Source organism: Brachypodium distachyon, chromosome 1, assembly GCF_000005505.3.
Source record: "Brachypodium distachyon strain Bd21 chromosome 1, Brachypodium_distachyon_v3.0, whole genome shotgun sequence".
Taxonomy (NCBI): domain Eukaryota; kingdom Viridiplantae; phylum Streptophyta; class Magnoliopsida; order Poales; family Poaceae; genus Brachypodium; species Brachypodium distachyon.
In genome coordinates, this window is record NC_016131.3 from 65086633 (window position 1) to 65106897 (window position 20265).

The following is a 20265-nucleotide window of genomic DNA, read 5'->3' on the forward strand; positions in this document are numbered from 1 at the left end:
ATTTTATTTCGAAGACGCGTCTTGATCAGTTTCATAGCTGAAAAAGCTCGCTCGGTGGTTGCGGTTGACACTGGTAGAGTTATGACCAAGCGCAATAACCTATCAACCATCGAGTATGCATCAGATTTACCTGTTTTAGCTAGACCAACTGTCAAATCAGCAAGTGAAGGCACGCATTTTAGTTCCGGATGGTTGCAGACATCCAATTGGAAATGTGGCAGCTGAGACTCCAGTTGAGCTCGTTCTTGGGTAGAAAAATCAGCCGGATAAAACTTTTCCACCAAAGAACATATATTTGATATGTATGCACACAGTGTCAGAAGCTCTGTACTTTGAACACCAAATCGATTATTGAGCTCCACCACTTGTTGATCTATGGCAACGTTGAACACATCTACTTTATAGTGGTGAAGTGTTGTTCCGAGACTTAGTCACATCAACATACCTGCAAGTCGTATTGTATAAAAATATGAGAAAGTGTACGATAAATAGAATGCAATAGAAGACAGGCGGAATTAAAGAGACATACTTGTTGTTCAAATCTGGGATATCAATCTCATGCTTCAGAGAAAAAGATTTAACCTCCTCCATAAGAGGTTCCCAACCATCTTCCCTTAGCTTACCAATAAGCGCCTTGGTGTTTGAGACAGAATTTAATGCATTCAATATGTCAACAGATTTCTTTTGGAGTATTTGACACAAGACATCTGTTATCTTCATAATTTTCTCCATGAGGTGCAGAATAAAAACAAAATCAAAAGAGATGACTATCTTTAGGGCTCCTGCAACATCTCCTCTAGAATATTGTGAGACGGAACGATCCGTTGCTATACTCCTTAGGACTGCAATTGTAGCACCAAACATCTTTCGCAAGCTGTGAATTGACTTGAAGTGAGAGCTCCATCTAGTGTCCCCTGGTCTCTATAAAGAGCCTATTTGATTTGCCCCTTTGCCTCTATCGAGCTCTCCCAATTCAATTTCACGTGCAATCTCAATAGCTTGTTTTGCAAGTAACTCATCATTGTGTTTAGACGACGCACTAACCACATTTATGATGAAATTTGCATGCTGAAAAAAATTGTGCACATCAGGCACTTCTCTTGATGCTGCAACAAGAGCCAACTGTAACTGATGAGCCATGCAATGGACATAATATGCATAAGGGCACTCGTTCAGAATAAGAGCCTTCAGTCCATTCCATTCCCCTCTCATGTTGCTTGCCCCGTCGTATCCTTGTCCTCTGATATCTTGCACATTCAGATTATTATCAACAAGGACAGCACAAATTGCATCCTTCAGAGTCGATGCAACTATGTCTTTTACATGAATAACATCAAGGAACCGCTCCTTTATAAACCCTTCCTTGTTAACAAATCGAATGACCAATGCCATCTGCTCTTTTTTGGATTCATTTCGAGCTTCGTCCACCATTATACAGAACTTGCTAGTACCAATTTCTTCTATAATATTTTTCTGCACTCTACGAGATAGTAACTGAAGAATTTCTTGTTGTACCTCTCCAGATGTGTACTTAGCATTGCGTGGAGCATTTTGTAGGACAACCTCATTCACCTCCTTGTTATACAAAGCCAATAACTTTATCAGTTCAAGAAAATTACCCTGATTTATGGATCCTGGAGATTCATCATGGCCTCTAAAAGCACAAGCTTGGAATGTTAACCACCTAGTGAAATCATAAAAGAACAAGCTATTAGTACCTTGTTATAGATTTATACTACAACATATGAAGCTGTAATGTTGGACAGTACAAGAATGAAAAATATATTTCTTACCTGATGGAATCAATTGTAACTTTAAGCCTTTGCCTTGCATTTCCAATCATTTTTGCAGATGCTTGTACAATCGCCTTGTCGATATGAGTCATACTATTTTTCAGACTATGAAACGATCGAACCGAAAAGTTATGAGCAGAGTTTGAATCTTTGCCCATGTGAGTTAAGAAAGCACAATTTTTTCCAGCATTCACCTTCTTCCAGTTCAAAAATCCATCGATTGTGAATGTATCCGAGCCACATCTACCATTTGGCTTTCTTGTGAAGAGGAAACAAGGCAGGCAATATGCATGATGTTTAACAAGTGAATACTCTAGCCAAGAAAAATTAGTGAAATAGCTATATTGGACTCGACGACGATGTTCATTATGCGGATAATTGGCCATGTATGGCTGAAAGGGGCCCTCTGAAATATAAAATCGACGAGCTTCTTCTTGCTTATCCAGAGGGAGTTCCCAAATTTGTTGGCGTTTACCCGGATCCCGTTCATATGTTGTACTTCCTACTCTAGCCTGTTCTGAAACTTCCACTGATGCTACAATATTCTGATCATCAGTTTGCATATCAATTGGATTATCAGTTGAGTTATCATCTACAGATGGATGCTCTTCCTCAGATGGGTTTGCGTTTTCCTCTTCAGATGATACTACAATATTCTGAACAGCAGGAATACTAGAGCTTGAATTTGAAGCAACTGGTACTGGTTTGTACCAACATGATATTGATGGCGTCTTTCCAAACCCTTGATTCTTCCTCTTCATCTATTAATAATAGGAATATTTGTTGATGAATTGATGATTAGTTGATTACCTAATCATCTAAATAATTAAAGAACGAGCAAGTTACTTACCTGTACGTGCGTCCGGCTCCGGCCTCCGGCGACTCGATCAATCGCTCGTCTCCCAAGCTGCAGTGTCTGGTCTGGTCGTCCGTCGTCTGGAGATGAAGAAGAACAGAGGAAGAGAACTGGTGACGGCAGGGAACAGATCGATCACGTACCGGCCGGATGCCCTGCTGCTGCCGATTGCCCGATTCTCACGTAATCAGCCGTAGTGGGCACTCGTGGGCTTTTTTTCTTTTTCTTGGCCTTTTTCTGGGTATTTATTGGGTTAGCTACTTAATTAGTTCCGGCCATTAGCACCTTAAGCTCATTAGTTTAGCACCTTAAACTAATTAGTACTAGTATATGCACCATGGAAATCTTTTGGGGGGGCGATGCATTGGGGGGGTCTGACCCTGCTCGCTCCCCCCCGGCTCCGCCCCTGGTTTGAAGTGGAACACATAATAATTGGATCATAACGTGCTTGAGCGGTAGCACACGATAACAAGCAGCAACACATGCACATCATAAGGGACTTCTTTCGCCTCTCATATATATACCTGCCGTCTGCATATTTTTTAGAGAACTCTTGAGATCGAAACTTGGCCAGTGGTTGTGGATTAATTAATCTGTGAACAGGCTTCCAAAACCATTTTTTTATTAGCCAAATCTCTAGTCTCGTCATTGTGCCAAATCATAATTTTCTTACTGCATAATAATGCTCTAGTCTAAGTGCCCAGCACAATGCATTGCGTCACATCCTTCAGGCTGCTGCAGAAGCAGCACTCTAGAATCCAAAGACCCTAAGCAGCACTGTACGGATCCTGTCTGTCTACCTCTTGCCTATTCCTTGGGTACATTCACTAATCATACATGCCTCACTACTAGCTTTTATGAGCATCCTCTGATGCTTGTGTGCAGTGCTGATTATTATGTTTCAGAGTCACATGAGACGACAGCTCAAGTGTCATTGTTAACACGACGGCATATCGTCGGCTATCTCTCCAATTCAGTTCAGTTGGACACCTGGCAGAAGCACAGGCAGTTCATGAGGCACCTCGACAACGAAACCCGAATCCGAAGCTTACCAACCATCCTGAAAATCCTTGAAAGTTGTACTGACATCATATCAATCTTTCCTACAGCTTGATATAAAAATGCATTTATAGACTGCAAGACCTGCTGCTTACTTTGCTTTTGTCCTATCTGCACTCTGCAGAAAGGCAAAATAAAACCTGTTCATGTTGATGATGTTCCGGGTCATGCGAGGCTGAAACCCAAGCTTGGTGAATTCCTGCCTCAGGCAGCTGGAGTTGTCTTCTCAGGATTTCTTGTGTAGCATGCAAGCCGCTGCGGAGTAATTTTTGCTGACTTAATTTTCATTCTGAGCAAAATTGATGGTTTCTACTTTAGCTAACAGTTGACGGCCCCATCACATGCTGGATCAAAACTTGGAGGGTCATTAGGAGCTTAGTTCATATTCAAACCTGCAAAATAAGTTGACTGATGCAGTTGGTAACTTGGTTTTGCCTCACAATTATCTCTTATCACATTCACAGGTACTTGTATTTGTATGACATTTTGACGAAGGCAGCTGTGGTGAAGAAAAGGGTTTGTGTTCTTATATTCTGCAATAAGACAGACAAAGTTACAGCTCACTCTAAGGACAGTTCGTTGAGAAGCAGCTGGACAAGTGTATGGCATTTTTTTTTACATATAACATGCTTGCGTAGTTAGGAACTTATAATTTGTCCTAACTTGGCAGCTAGTAAATTATGTGAGTATGATTTTGCGTCAATTTACTTCCTCTTGAATTTATCCTATTGTTTTTCCATTATGCTGCACAGAAGCTTACATACTCATATGAGGTCATCGACGGCTCATTCAACTTAAATCTCTTCTTAGAGAGTGCCCCAACTGTCAGCATTTACTAGCCAAAGCAAATCAGATTATACAAGGCTGTGTAATATGTGTTGATTTTGTTATTTGTAGCAACAAGCTTCGGGAATCGAGGAACACCCATATCATCTGCTGACATCACTGACGAAGTCCAGCTTGGTGTCCCTGGAGAGGCATTCAACTTCAGTCAATGCGAGAACAAGGTCACAGTTGCTGAAGGTGCTGGTCTTACTGGTAATGTTTCAGAGGTCGAGCAATTCATCTGCGAGTACGCCAAAGCTTAGATCCATCCTTGATACGAATTAGTGTTTATTCTGCAGAAGCGAAGCGCGACGGGCCGAGCAGCAGGCCCCTCCCGCGAGGGCCCAACACGTCAGCCCACCGCCGGTTGATCAAGTCCATCCTGTACACGTCCTGCTTCTGGAAGGTCCCGTCGTGGAGAGGCAGAGGGCAGTGCTGGACGACCATGAGCAGTTCCCCGCCTGACTCTACTAGGTGGCTCCGGGCTGAACTCGTAGCACGCGGTAGCACATCGGCTCGACGACGGCGAGGCGATCTGCTCGAACGCGCGCAGGAATGCCTGGGTTTTGCTGCGTCCTTCGTCCGGGCCGGCGGCGGTCGATGAGCGCGTTTATCTGCCGGATCAAACCTTCCATCGTACGTAGTAGTAGCTCCAGGATGCTGCTGGTGTTTCTGAAAATCAAATAAAGCAGTATGAGTGTATGGCTGTTGAGTTGCACAAACCATGAAGATTTGGATGGCGTACGTGTCAGCCGAAGGAAAAATTCAGGCCAACTCAAGAGCCTGAATTTTTCCTTCGTTGACCCGTATGCCGTCCATGTTCTTGTGCTCTGCTAACTTGAGCTCCAGTCCATAACCCCAGCGTCCCCCAGACAGAAACAAGGTGAAGTGGAGAGATCGTCTGGTGATATGGAGCACCCGATCCGATCAAGGACATAGTTATAGCCTGCTTAGTAGAGTTCGCTTTTGGACGGGAGGGCTGGACCTTTGCATATTGATTGTGGGGTCATAGTACTAGCTACCGTCCTTTTGTGAAAGGTAGAAAGAAAAGGATTGTATACTATCTTTCTTCCCTCCGGCAGGACGAGTAACTGAAAAAAAAAATGGAACGAACAAGCACAAAGGTTCCTACAATTGCTAGTCCGCTCCAGGCGGACGGACGGTGCTGGGTTGGGCGAGCGGCGGATGAATTGGTGAGGGCACTTTATCTAGGTCTATTCAGTTAACCGTCGGAGGGCTCGAATCTAAGATTTGGAGGAGATACGAGAGGAAGATGGAGAATATATCCGACGAGAGGAAGAAAGATTCTATTCTACTGATCGGAAATCAGAATGCTCACCTCGCGAAGCCAAATATCTTCCCTGAAACCCCGCGGAGAAGTCGACAGCACGGTAGGGAAATTTTGTTAGGCTAACCTAATTTGAAAACTTAGCAAAAAATTTAGGACGGCTTTTCCCGAAAGCTTGGGGAGAGCAGCTTCTCCGAGAAACCCGTCCTAAAAGTTGAAAAGAAGGGGGTCTAGGTCACCTCGTGGACCGTGGCGCACAATCGGAAGGAATCCGAACCTATACGTATTGGCTCCCAATTTTTTTTTTGGAAACATGCAATCGAGACATCTATATTTATATCTAATCTATATCTATATACCTATCTAAAAAATACTTAAGGGTCCACCCTTTTTTCTCTTGTTTTTTTCGTCAAGCTTCCATGGGCCCCTAGGGCAGCCCAGCGCAGCCCGTCTCCGAATCCAACACGTAGCGAAGATCAGTTTCCAAATCGCCGCCCCTGGATCCCGCTATTTTTTCTAAAAAATAATACGAATTATTTATTCATTTTTTAAAATAATATATGGCTTTAAAAAGTTGCAAATCAAGGCCACCCTCGTCTTGCGCCAGACCGATTACCTCCAGTCGGCCTGTCCGAAGCCGATTAGGGCCAATCGGCCTGGTCCAGGCCGATTAGATCTAGTAGGCCTCGCCGGGTGGCAGGGGCGCTAATCGGCCTGGGCGAAGCTGATTAGTTCCGGTTGATTTCGCCTACGCCGATTGGAACTAATCAGCGCAATCAACTTCGCCCAAGCTGCTTAGTTGCATGATCAATGCAAACGGGGGATCGGTTCCTGCCCATTTTGTCTCGCCCATTATTCATCGATTCCAAACAATTATTGAGAACTAAAACACATGACACGGTAATACTGCAAGACTGAAATTAAGTGGATGTGTTGGTTATAGAACTAAGGCATGACTAAAATAACATACATCAATAATACCGCACTTGGACTAAAATTAAGAGAGCAAATACAATTGGAACACAGTACTAGCACTACTGACTCCACTGAGGCCATTTTCCTGTCTTATCACCACATTCTTCTGCAGCTTTTGCCATGGCAGCTCTTTCTCTTTTCTTCTCCCTTTCCGCCTCACGGGTCTCCTTGCGCCTTCGTTCCTCCTCTAGCATGCGATGCTCTTCCTCCCTGTTTTTCCTCCCTAACTCTCAGAAGAAACGTCATTGTTCCTCCCTATGTTCTTTCAGCTGTCTCTCTTCCTCCGCTTTCTCCTGGGCTGCAGCATTTGCCGCACACTCGTCCGCGTGGAAACGCCGCCATGCACGTCGTGATCTTGTATTAATCTCTTCAACCGCCCAATCTGGCATCTTCGTGTCAATCCATCGATACCACATGCATAGGGGTAGAGGCGACTACAAAATAGCTTAAGGTTACAAATAAATCGATAATGACACAAACAGCATGTTTAACCACACTTATATCTACTTACTAGAGGCTTCTCGTACGACGAAACCGGGACAAGTGGATCATGCTCACAGTTCGCACACATGAAAAACTTCATGCCCAACTTATCCGAAAAATCTGTCACCTCCTTCACCTTGCAAAGATTGCACACTGACTGTGTATGTTTCAAGATTAAGCCCTAAACATCCTACCAACCATTCATTCAACTGAGTAATAGTCCATGTTTGAGGGGGCGTTAGATCCAACTTCACATACTTAAATTGACTCAGATCAGCTCCGTGCTCATTTGTTAGGACAGTACCTGAACCGTAGTAAAAAAAACAAATTTCACTACACCGGACATCTCTCCTGCCTAAAAAAAAATTAAGTCGCGTCAAATACCAAGCAGTACGACATAAACAAATATTTAGGACGACAATTATTTAGTAGCGTTAAATAATGAGCAGTACGACATATTTATGACGCGTCAAAAACGACATAATTTTTTTAGAATATATAAACATATTACTACCGGCCAAAAATAATAATACCGTATACATTATAGGATAAATATGTATATGGTAATAACATTTAGATTACTACATAAACATACTACCATCTAGAACAACACATCTACCCTCACAAACATATACATTGTAGGATAAATACACGAGGGATTAGAGTTACCTTGAAGTGTGTGAAACCCCTACGTCGAGCAGCCTTCAATCGCCTGATCAGCACCACCACCCCCACCTCCAAGCTCCTCCAATACACCACCATTGTTCCAACTTAGCACCACCGAATTTGCTCTACATGGCCAATAAAAACAATATATCAAGGTGTCATTGGCTGCCAACTACCTATAAGATGTAGTTCAAAGTTTAAGATGTAGTTCAAAGTTCACTAATTTCGGCCAGGAGAGAAGAAGAAGAAAGGAGAGAGAGGAAGAGGGTCTCGGGGCGCTGCTGCACCCAGTCGGCGGCCGAAGCCGATTAGCTGTCCGCCGGCCCACGAGGGTGGGTTAGATTTGAATTTTTTTTAAACCTCGTATTATTTTCAAAAATGAATAAATAACTCCTGTAAAAAATTAGCAGCACTGGCGCGCCCCGCAGCCCGCATCAAACACAAACTTCCTCTGATGCGGCGAAGAGCAGTTTCCAAATCCATACCCCGTCCTAATTTAATTTTGTTGTTCTGACGCGACGAAGATTTCGGTGCCCAGCCCCACAAGCTCGTCTTCCTCCTCGCGCGAGCGCCACCACCCCTCCCTCCTTCTGGCCCATCCCGCTGCCGAGCGCCTCCCCCCTTCGCTCGTCTTCCTCCTCGCGCGAGCGCCGCCACCGCTTATTGGTCTCCCCTTCGACTATCTCGCTCCCGACCGTTTCTCCTCGCATCACCGCAGAAACAAGTCCGCCCTTTAGCTCCCCTTTTCATCTCCTTAATTTCCGCCCTACCTTGCCCTACTGGGTCCTCCGCCTGTGCTTCTCGCCGAAATTAGGTCGGTTCCATGGCGGCGATGGAGCAGGACCTCGACCACTACGAGATGCTCCGCCTCCCGTCCGGCGAGGAAGGCGCGGCGCTGAGCGTCGAGCAGATCGAGAAGGCCTACCGCACCCAGTCGCGGCTCCGTCACCCCGACAAGCGCCCCGACGACCCCAACGCCACCGCTGACTTCCAGAGCCTCGCCAGCTCGTACAAGTTCCTGCTGGACGAGTCCCTCCGCCGACAGTTCGACGCGCGCCTACGCGGCCGCCGCGAGGCTGCTGCCCGCGCAGCTGCCACCGGGGTCAAGCGACGGAAGGCCGTGTCGGACTTAGAGGAGCGCGAGCGCGCCTTTGCCGCCGGCGGAGGCCTGTCTGTCGACCCTGCCGAGGTGGCTAAGCGAGAGGATAAGCGGAAAGCTGCTGACATTAAGCGTGAACTGGATGAGTTCCTGGCGACCAAACAGTCCGGCGCCACAGGCTATGCTTCCACTTCGGTAAGTGTGTGGGTTTGATGTTTCCCTGCTCTTTGAATCTTATTCAATTCATTAGTTTCTTCGTGTAGCATCGTATTCTGGCTGCACTTATAATTCCTGCCTTTTAGGGTCATCAATGCTGGTCAATTTCTTTAACCTTTAGATGTAAAAGATCACATGATATACCTTAAAACTACTGTATTTCTGAAGAGTGAAAGTTGATCACATACAAAACAGGATCAGCAAAAGGAGTTCATCATCCAAAGTAGCCATGTCTAGGTTATTCAGCACCAGCCATCTTCCTTCTGCACATCATAGGTTTTCTCTAATATTGAAAAATGAGCATTTTATAGATTTCTCATTTCTCCTCTTTACAGTCAAAATAAACTTCAAGGTTTTGCAAGAAATTTGTCTATTTGTATGGTTCAAGAGATTTATCAATTTGCACCTTTAGGGCTCGTTCGTTTTCACGATTTTCCCCGTGGACTGAGGGGGATTAATCTCCCTCAATCCCGGCCAATCCCCCTGGATTTTTGGGGAAATGGTTGAAACGAACAGGGACTTATGTGGGTACTGATTGCAACTTGGTAATTTTTCATTTTAGGTACATGGAGATAAGAAGGGTGGAACTCCAGAAAATGGAGCAAAAACGGACAGGAGCAAGATCGTGAAGGTTTCATGGCAAGAGAATGCAGATAATTATACTGCAGCAAAGCTGGATGAGATCTTTAAGCAATTTGGCAAGGTCGAAGACGTTGTGATTAAGACCCGGAGATTGAATAGTAATTCAGCAATTGTTGTGATGGCTTCCAAAGAGGCAGCAGTAAGTCTGGTTTCTCTACCTTTTTGGTCTTGGGGAGTTTTCCACCTCAATGAAAAGTTTTGGTTGCAAAATGATACTCCCTCCGTTCCTAAATACTTGTCGCTGTTTTAGTGCAAGTTTGTACTAAAACAGCGAACTTGCACTAAAACAGCGACAAGTATTTAGAAACGGAGGGAGTAGATCTTAAACCAGCACATGAAATTGAGTTCATTTTAATCCGGAGCAAGATAGGGGTTCATAAGAAATTCTAACAAGGTCCCCATGCTTGTGTTTTATCGCTCATTGCTTATTGCTTGCTCTGTTTATGGTTCAGTTTTGATTTTGCTTGTGTCATTTCCATATCGTCTCGTGGATCTTTGACAAGCTGTTATCTTTCTCAGAGTTTATAATATATTTTTTGCTATGCGGCTAACCGATAGTTGTTGATCTTTTAACAGGAATTGGCGCTGAAGAGTGATTTTGTGTACTTACCTTTAAAGGTCACTGCTATAGTGCTATGGGCGGGTTACCAGGGTCAACTCAAATATCTGAACCGAGGACAAGCAACATTGAAGGAACTGGATTCAATGATTTGGAAGCATCGGTATTCCGGAAACTTCAGGAGGTACTGTAGTTAAAATACTTCAGGTTTTTACACCATTTGTTATCATCGCTTTGGTCCTGCAGTTTTCACTGAATTTTTAGTTAAATGCATATTTTTATGTGTTTCACAGTTTATGAATGAAGGAAATCCATATTGAGACAGCTATTTGCATGATACAAATAAACTTGTGTACATTGTGTAAAATTGGTGGAACTAATAGATGCGTTTTAAATTTGCAGGCCCAGAAAAGAAAAAAACGTGAATTCGCTGCTTCTGCAAAACCATGAGCTAGCCAATGTTGCTTTAGTTTAATATTTGTTGGTGCAAATCAGGTAAAACCATGGATTAAGACAAGCCTCGCACCAGGTTCTGGTGTTGTCAAGAAGTAGTTGGAGAAGAGGTGACTCTTGGTTCTTTCGACTCAAAAGTTCCTGTTTTGGGGGGCCTTTTATTCCTCTTCATTTTCCTTTGCAGTGGTCTGCAGAAATATCTAAACCAGCTTGGCTTCAATATTGTTGGCTAGCTATGGTTGTACAACCTGCATCGGAAACTCCGGAGATCTTGATGAATCCGTAGCTGCTGCAATTTCTGAAAATGGTGAGTTTGAGATCGCTAGATGAGAAAGTGTTGTAAAGGTGTGAAATAGTGCATACTCACATTTCATCTTTCAGATGTTGTCGCTGCTGCTGTGTTGTCTGGAAACAAGAATTTTGAAGGACGTGTGCATGCATTAACCAGAGCAAATTATCTTGCTTCTCCTCCGTTTGTTGTTGCCTATGCCCTCGCTGGCATGTGTAAGAGAACAAGCATTTTGTTTCCTCCTGAGGTTTAAAACCTGTGCATATGTAATTTCAAACTAAACTACTTCAAGAAGCGAATCAAGAATGTGATCGTTTATATTGCTACTACTTCAAGAAAAACAATGCGTCATCATTCTTTGAGAATCAGAAGAATCCTTTTCGAGTTTCTGCAATTCATTATCACGAGGAAGCCCACAGTTACTAAACTAACTGTTCCAAACTTCTTGATTCGCTTCCGTGTCGACCTGCTCGGCAGCAGCTACCGCGGAGAGAGCAAGGGAGATCGACCGGCTCAACGACACGGCTAGGGCGGCGACCACAGAGGCGAAGGGTTCGCGATGAGTCTGAGATCGGGGGAGGCGTGCAGTGGAGGAGGGGAGTAGGGGATGGATTTTTTATTTTATTTTTTTAAGGAAAGGAGGGAGGGGAAAGAGAAAATCTGGGGACCCAGGGCCGCCGCCGGCGGGGGGGTCTTGTGGACAACAATGTTCAAAATAAAAATTTGAGCGAAACGAGCAACAATTTAATACTTCTTCTGTCCACTTTTAACGGGAGTACTAGTTTTTGTCACTAGTAACAAGGCAGTCCAGGGAGCTTGCTTTTTGGACAAGAGAGCCCCCAATTTCTATCTATCCTTCTGTTTCTGACATTCCCAATTTCTTGTTCCTCCAAGCGGCAAGGGCTTCATTCCTTCGAAATTTGATTTTCTTCTAATCTTCCACCAACCACCGTCCGACATTGACTGCTACACTGACACCGCACCATCAACGGAGGGGACAATGCCGGGACGCTGTGGCTCGATTGCCAATACGCCGCCTAAGAAAAAGTCATGATACGTTATGATAGGTATATCCAAAAACCAAAATATGCAACTTCAGAGCTCAATTGTGAAATGGCAGAAACTAAATTTTCTGGGATTTACTATACTTGTTGAACACAAAGTAATACATATCTAGTACTCCCTCTATACCGGCTTGATTGGTGCCGGCTCTTTTGCAAAAAGACCTTGCTATTTCCCAAAATCGACTCGCGGTCCATGTTCTACCAGAAATTTCGCGAGAAACCTCCTGTTGTTTTCCGGAATCAGGCTGCGGTCCATGTTCTGCAGGTTGATTTCAAAAATTAACAGATTTTTTTGCAAAATAGCTGGCACCAATCAATTCGAAACGGAAGGAGTACCGTTAGATTGAGCTTTTCCATAATTATATTGCATATGGTTTTTGGTTGTCAAATTCCGCCACTGTGTCTGCCTACTACTTACTACTCGATCACGCGCCAGCCTGATCGAGAGCGGCCGCTGCACCTCAAGCACCCAGGCCCCCCATGGATAGCGGATGAAGCTGCCGTCGTGGCTCACCGCCGTGCCGCCGGACCCTCGCGTCTATGGCCACCTCATTCAGCTTTGCGCGGATTCCGGCCATCTCGCCGCCGGTCAGCAGCTCCACGCCCGCCTCGTTGCCCTGTCCGTGATTCCCTCCAACTTCCTAGCCTCCAAACTCATCTCCCTCTACTCCAGGACCGCACGCCTGCACGACGCCCGCAGGGTGTTCGACGCCATCCCCCAGCCCAACCTCTTCGCCTGGAACGCCATCCTCATCGCGCTTTCCCTCCACTCGCCCGAACCCTCTGCGGCTCTTCGCCTTTTTGCTGGCTCCGGCGTATCCCCCGACGAGGTCACGGTCTCCGCGCTCCTCAAGTCCCTCGCCGCATCAGGGACGGGGCTATCTCCGCTCGTCACCGGGGAGATCCACGCCCTCGCGTTCCTGCGAGGATTTGGCACAGACCTTTTCGTCTCCAATGGACTCGTCACCGCGTACGCGAACACCGGGGACATACGCTCTGCTCGCGCTGTGTTCGATGAAATGCCACGCAGGGACGTCGTGTCCTGGAACTCGCTTATATCGGCTTGCACCCGTGTAGGGTGCTACCGAGAATGCCTGGAATTATTCAGTGGATTAGTGCGGGCTCGTGCCATTGGTGGTGTTCAGCCAAACAATGTCACTGTGACAAGCGTGCTGCATTCTTGTGCCCAGCTCAAGGCTGTTGATTTTGGGGTTAATGTGCTCCGGGTTGCCGCTGAGAGCGGTCTTGATATGGACATCGCGACGTGGAACTCAGTGGTCGGGTTTTACGCAAAATGTGGGCGGTTGCAGCATGCACGGGAGTTGCTTGAAAGGATGCCTAAGAAAGATACAGTCAGTTACAGCGCCATGATTACTGGTTACATGAACAATGGGCATGTCGAGGAGGGAATGAGTCTTTTCCGGCAAGCGGATGCTAAAGGCATCAACACGTGGAATGCATTGATTTCTGGATTGATTCAAAATGGACGCCAGTCTGATGTTCTTGGATTACTGCATGAAATGATCGGTGCTAGTCTGCTGCCCAATGCAGCTACGCTTTCAATTATCATCCCTTCAGTTCCGTTGTTCTCAACTCTACTTGGAGCAAAGCAAGCTCATGGTTATGTGATCAGAAATGATTATGACCAGAGTAACAATGTTGTGAGTGCATTGATCGATGCTTACTCAAAGGCTGGATTTCTTGATATGGCCAAGAAGGTGTTTGAATGGGATGAGAATAGAAGCACAATTGTCTGGACATCGATCATAGCGGCAGTTGCAGCTCATGGAGATGTTGCGGCAGCATTGGGCCTGTTCAATCAGATGGTCCGTGCTGGCACTTGTCCGGATACTGTAACTTTCACGGTTGTGCTCACTGCATGTGCTCATGTGGGTAAGGTAGCTGAGGCTCGTGAAGTTTTTGACTCCATGCAAACTGTGTTTGGTATCAGTCCAGTGATGGAGCAGTATGCTTGCATAGCTTCTGTGCTTAGCCGTGCTGGTATGCTTACGGATGCCCTTGAGCTTGTAAACAAGATGCCTTTTGAGCCAAATGCAAAGGTCTGGGGTGCATTACTTAATGGAGCAGCAGCAGTTGGTGATGTTCAGCTTGGTCGGTTTGCCTTCGATCGACTATTTATGATTGAGCCTAAGAACACTGGTAACTACATTGTGATGGCTAATCTGTACTCAAATGCTGGCAAATGGGAAGATGCTGAAATCATAAGGAGCATGCTCTGGGGAGTTGGATTGGAGAAGGTTCCTGGGTGTAGTTGGACTTGAGGGTATCAATAGTCTGCAAGGTTTTCTTGCTGCGGATACATTGGTAACAAAGCGGGCAACAGAAACTTAATTTAGAGTCGGCAGATTGATTGGGTCGAATTATTGAAAAGATCCTGGCATCAACCTAACTGTTATATGAAGACAAATTATATTGATGACATTCCAATGGATCTAATAGTTGAGATGTGATTATCAAGCCTGATAGCATACTGGCCTATGGACCACAGTATTCAGCACCTGATTGTGTGCTTGATCATATTGATTTGATTGAACAACAAATTCTGGGACGAGAAATTAGTATGAGAATAGGAACCACAACCAATGAGAGCATTGCTTCCATGATATTCTTATCTGAACCTTTTGTACTATAGCTGACCTTACTCTTGTTATCTTTATTTACTTTTTCAATGATACTGGTTACCAAAGCATGATATTATTTCGTGATCATATTTATTTTTTTGGAAGCAAGAGCAGTCTAATTTGAGGTTTCAGGATGTGCATGAATCACATGTCCATTACTCCTGGATGAAATAGAGATCAAGGCGCAGAAGATTTACCCTTTTCCGAAGGAAAAGTTGCTTTAACTACCATAAATCCAATGAATCATGGTTTGCTCTTGAGGCATTAACATGGAAAAGCAAATGTAATTCTTAGGTGTGAGGATCAGATGCACCCATGATTCAAATGGTGCATCTGTGTGTGTGTTTGGATTTTTATCAATACGGCAGAATATAGACTGATTCTTGTAAATGTCTGTGAATTTTATGTTTTCCAAGCATTATTAGAAATACCAGAGTTAGAACTAGAATTGCAAAGAGATAACACAACAAGATCTGTATTTTGGCGCCGCCGTGCGTGTGTATCATTCCACTTCTCTACTTCCCAGCTCATGAACTCCAAAAGAAGAAAACCACGCAAGCAGCTCTCAGGTCTGTACCCAACTTATTCTGGTGAGTACCAGAAAAGCATGACTCTTATTTCGTTCTGTGCCCACTGCTCACATGCCAAAACTTCACAGGTCGAAGGTTACAGCGATGTCCACATGCAGTGACCGCCCAAATGAGGCAAGGAGATAATGTTACCAGTATCGATTTTGATGAGGTGAATCATCTCACAATCTTGATATGTGGTGGTCCAGCGCATGCTCAAGCCTTGGAGTTCAAGTAAAGGGAAGTGAGTATAATCACCCCATCACTTTAATCATGTTTTGAAGATAGTTTTTCCTGAAGAAATAGAGATGCAGTGTACAGCTATGCGCTCCCGTTTTTTAATTAGTAGGAACTAAGAAGCTGCATGGAGGTTGAAGTGGAACACTTAATAATTTGGATCTTAACGTGCACAAGATGTGACAAAGTTACCACACGAGAATAAGCAACAAGACATGCACATCAGAAGGGACTTCTTTCACCTCATTTTCTTTTTGACATCATATATCCCTACCGTCTGCACATATTTTTTTGAGAATTTTTTAGATCCAAACTTGGCCGGTGGTCGTGGGATAATGAATCTTTGGCCATTTGTCGGTTCCTGCACATCTTGATCCATCGAGAATTTCAAAATGGTTTGAATTGTTTTGGTGGTATTATGCATGCATATACTGATATAATCCTGTGCACGTGATGCAACTCCCAGGTCACGGTAATGAGCAGTCGTAAGAGAAGGCTTTGTGTCCTTTGCACATTGGCTGTGCACTGATGGAGCGCGGCATATGGGGGCATGGGGCCACGAGATTGGCTTATGTGCGCCTGCATTCACTTGCCGGAGAAGCCCAGCATCATGATCGTCCATCAACCCCGGCGGAAAAGCTCCACTGCCAGATGAGGAATGATGGTAGAAGGGATGCCGTAATTATGCCAGGAAAAAGTCTTTGGACCGACTGCGGAAATACATGCCGGCCGGTTGACCTCTTTGTGAAATTGGGACAGGACAGGTACAGACTGTCAGTCTCCAACTCCACATCCTGTAGTCTTTTTTCCATCTACTTTGATCTCTTTATGCTTTAACTGTTTTGACTGGCCAAATCTCTAACCTAGACATCGTGTTAAAGCATTTTTTTACTGTATATTAAAGCTCCGGCCTAACCATACATGGTGCGAAAACATGCTGCAGCAACAGCACCGTACGGAGCCTGCCATGAACAATGCCCTAGCTTGTCCACCTCCTTCCCATTCGGGTACATTCATGACTGCTTTTTTAAAACCTGGGTATATTAATGGCCGTTAAGCTCCTGCTAGGTGAGGAATTGTTGTACCAACAGCAGAAGCAGGAGCAGGAGGGGGAATCAACGGTACATCTTCAGTCTTCACTAACCACACATGCCTTACTATTAGCTTATAGGAGCATCCTCCTCTGATGCTCGTTTGATAGCGCTAACTATTGTTTATCAGAGCCACACATGAGACGACAGCTCAAGTGTCATTGTTAACGCGACGGCATGCATCTCGTCGGTTACCTCTCCACTTCAATTCAATTCAGTAGAAACGCGGCAGAAGCACAGGCAGCTCGTGAGGCACCGCGACAACGACGCCCGAACCCGAAGTGTTTCCCTCCCCACTGTTTTGTCTTTACACACCGCCCCCAAATTCGTTTTTCTATTTATCTCTGCATAGCAAAACGGACAAGTCGGTGGCTGCGATGCTGCTCGGAGCAGCTGAGGGCTGCTGCTAAAAGCCTAAAACCCACGAGGAAAAGATAATGCAGCAACATGACACGAATGCGATGGGGCCGAACAGCAGCTGCAGCGGCAGCAAGCGGGATAAATGAACGAACGAGCAGTGCTGCCCTTCACGTGGCTTCCTTTCTGTTCGCCATTATCTTACCACGTCGCAGATTGCGAGGCCCAAGGTGAAGACCCCACATGATCCCCCCTGTGGCCATCTCTTTCTTTGTTGTATTAATCCAGTTTTGTTAGACTGTCACTCTGTCAGTGGTGTCATCAGCACATGCTTTACCTGTGCTTTGCAAGTTTCTCTTAGGTTCGAGCTCGTGTGTGGTACACTGGTACTACTACTGGGCGATTGACTTGACCTTCTTGTTGAGTTGCCTTGGCACTTGGCAGATGCCAGCTGTACGTTGATTTCGACACAAACTCTCATGTGACGTGTGTGACTAAAAGATGTCATGGTGACATAGTTTTATGGAGTATTTGCAAGACAATACGAAGAGGATGGAAATGCCGCCGCCGCCACCACCGTGATGTGAATACGATGGCCGAAGAAGAATGCAAACTACGGTGAAGTGAATGTTCTCGAGAACAAACTACGGTGAAAGTGAAAGGAGGTGTCTGTCTAGTGACTCCAGAAACGCACCTCACGGGTGGCAGTCACGGGCAGAGCCGGCCACGGTGGTCATCAATTCCTCCGTCAAATCCATGCCCGTACTAGTGAGGCTCTAGCTAGCGTCAGACGCTTCCCGGCCTCACCACACGCACGCACGCCCCCAAAACAAAACACATAGACACCTTCCGCTTCAAGCCTCCTCCGAATTCAGCAACCGCCGCGCCCTTGCCCAGCCGAGCTCTCTCAACTCAAAAGCAGAGTGCTAGCAGAAGCGCCTAAAAGCCACCGCCGCCACATGCTGCGGTAGCTAAACAGAAGCACATGCCATTGCCAAGCTCGCGTACGAGATCATAGCCGGGAGGAATTGGATGGCTGAACCAGCCACGCAATGCAGGTCGGTCACTAACTCACTATCTGCTAGGATTGCACGTTGCCTTGTTCGATGCTTTCTCCGGTTTCTAGGACTGATTCTTGAATTGTTTACGAGTTTATTCGCGGATGCCTCTTCTTGGTCTAGGCGCTGTTTCTGTTTCTTGAACTGCGTGTTGAATGGTGGCGTGGGTGGTGATGGGATCCTAGGAGGATATATTCCTGACTATACATTTATCTTTCTGCGTTTTTGTGTGGATTGCAGGGGAAATGTGGTGGGCAGCGAGGGTGGTAGTGGTGGTGGGGGCATGAGAACGGTGGAGTGCCTGAGAGGGCGGCTGCTCGCCGAGAGGGTGGCATCCAAGGCGGCCAAGGAGGAAGCCGACCAGCTTGCCGCCAGGGTACGGCGCCTTCTGCTCTACACGTTCCGTACCTTCAGTTGCTATTGGTTCGTTAATTGCAGCTTACTTGAACTTCTTGTGCTGTTGATTTGATGCTTGGGTCACAGCTGGAGGAGCTGGAGAAGAAGCTCTCGGACGAGGTCAAGATCAGGAACAAGGCGGAGAGGAGGCTCAGGAGGGCCATAAAGAGGCTGGAGTCTCTCAAGATTCTGGACGTGGAGCTCTCCGAGAGCTCCGCCGGGTCGCTGTCCTCCAATGGCGGCTGCTCTTCTTCCAGCCACCATGTGCCGGAGAGGAACGAGAACGACCCTGGCTCGTTGAGCACCGTTGATTCCGGCCTTCGCGGCGGCAAGGACAAGGGATGGGACGGCTCCTCGGCCGGCTCGTGCACACAGGTGAACTCCTCCCAGGACGGGAGCTGGTTCTCGGTTGTGTCCGAGCAATCCGGGTCTGGGCTCTGCAAAGGGGAAACTCGCGTGGATTCTGACGACGCCAAGAACTGCGGTTCCGGCGACAGCGCTGGTGGTGTTGATGATGGTTCAGAGAGGTACGCACTACGCAGCGTGCAGATTAACAATAGTGGTGCTTTCTTTGGTTAGAAGCAAAACACACTTGATTGATTGCTGCAGGCGTCATTAGCCTTTTTGCATATGCATTTCCAGTTTTTTCTCTTATAGCTTAGCTTGCGTAGAGTTTTACTTTTCTATGACCAGAACTAGGACAGAATTTCATCCTGTTCACGTCTGGCTGCTGCTAGTTCCACAATACTGTATGTTTCCACAATATGGAGGGAACAACGAGCAAAAAGGTTGAGTTTATAGGATAGAAAAGAAGAGACGGTCGGATTGTCGGCGACGTAGGCCACAGAACACCAGAACGAACCCCACCTGAGAATTTTCCACATCGCCGCAAAATAGATTCTTGATGCGTCCATGCGATCTTTTGCAACAGTAGTGTATGCATCGATCCTGTAAGTTTTAACTCCTGAGTCCTGACGGAATGTTTTGTCTGCTGCACCAGGGAGGAGCAAGAACAACCCGGCGCGTCCAGTGGCTCCTCGAAATCGGAAGATGGGAGCTACCGCGACGAGGCCGACGACAGGCTCGCGTTGGTGCTGGTAGGCGACCCACATCACGAAGATGGGTCGACGACGGAGGGCAACACCGACCACAGCAAGGAAGAAGAGAACAACAAGCTGGCCATCGTCCTGGCGGACCCGCAGCCGCGCCGCGACGCCGAGTCGGGCTCGGGTGGCAACGACGTGCAGTCCGTGCTGCTGGCTCTGCAGCGGGTCAAGGAGCAGCTGCGCTACACCATCCAGAGGAGGTCGGAGGCGGATGGGCTTGTCACGCACAGGGAGCTCTACGGGCACTGAACTGACGCGCCTCGGTGAACTTCTTCCAGTTACTGCCCCCTTCTAGGCTTCTACCCATGTGTATTTATAGATTGAGGAATATATGTACGAAGCTGAATAAGGCTACCCTTTGTTTGTTCTTTACTGGAGTGGTACCTTTTGCGGTTGTCCAAAGGAAAGCATTCGATGCACGGATGTGCGTAACTAGCCAATACTAGCAATTACTTGGATCCATACCGTCTCTGGATGGCTATTGCTAGAATGGAAGGTTTCACGCACTAGATGCGCACGGCACTTCCATTCGCTCAGATGTC

The 20265-nt window shown here is 46.2% G+C and overlaps 3 protein-coding genes, 1 non-coding gene and 1 pseudogene across 4 annotated transcripts; 3 read left to right on the forward strand and 2 right to left on the reverse strand.

The window, feature by feature from the left end:
• Nucleotides 1-125: 125 nt before the first annotated feature.
• LOC112269716 (zinc finger MYM-type protein 1-like) lies at nt 126-2888 on the reverse strand. Its single transcript, XM_024456628.1, has 4 exons — nt 2644-2888; nt 1794-2554; nt 530-1684; nt 126-445 (listed from the first exon to the last, which is right to left on the reverse strand). The coding sequence occupies exons 2-3, from the start codon at nt 2552-2554 to the stop codon at nt 922-924; spliced, it is 1524 nt and encodes a 507-aa protein (XP_024312396.1). The 5' UTR covers nt 2644-2888; the 3' UTR covers nt 126-445; nt 530-921.
• Nucleotides 2889-5265: 2377 nt separating this feature from the next.
• Nucleotides 5266-5358, reverse strand: MIR7773 (microRNA MIR7773). Its single transcript, NR_127064.1, has one exon. It is a non-coding gene; the product is annotated as a microRNA MIR7773 (primary transcript).
• A 3046-nt stretch (nt 5359-8404) lies between these two features.
• On the forward strand, nt 8405-11557 carry LOC100842070 (annotated as a pseudogene).
• Nucleotides 11558-12630: 1073 nt separating this feature from the next.
• Nucleotides 12631-15043, forward strand: LOC100845966 (pentatricopeptide repeat-containing protein At2g37310). The gene has a single exon (XM_003561700.4). It carries the CDS (start codon nt 12759-12761, stop codon nt 14547-14549), a length of 1791 nt encoding a protein of 596 aa, XP_003561748.1. The 5' UTR covers nt 12631-12758; the 3' UTR covers nt 14550-15043.
• Nucleotides 15044-17919: 2876 nt separating this feature from the next.
• On the forward strand, nt 17920-20183 carry LOC100842379. The gene is made up of 4 exons (XM_003558144.4): nt 17920-18221; nt 18462-18597; nt 18705-19144; nt 19618-20183. The coding sequence occupies exons 1-4, from the start codon at nt 18196-18198 to the stop codon at nt 19970-19972; spliced, it is 957 nt and encodes a 318-aa protein (XP_003558192.1). The 5' UTR covers nt 17920-18195; the 3' UTR covers nt 19973-20183.
• Nucleotides 20184-20265: the final 82 nt, after the last annotated feature.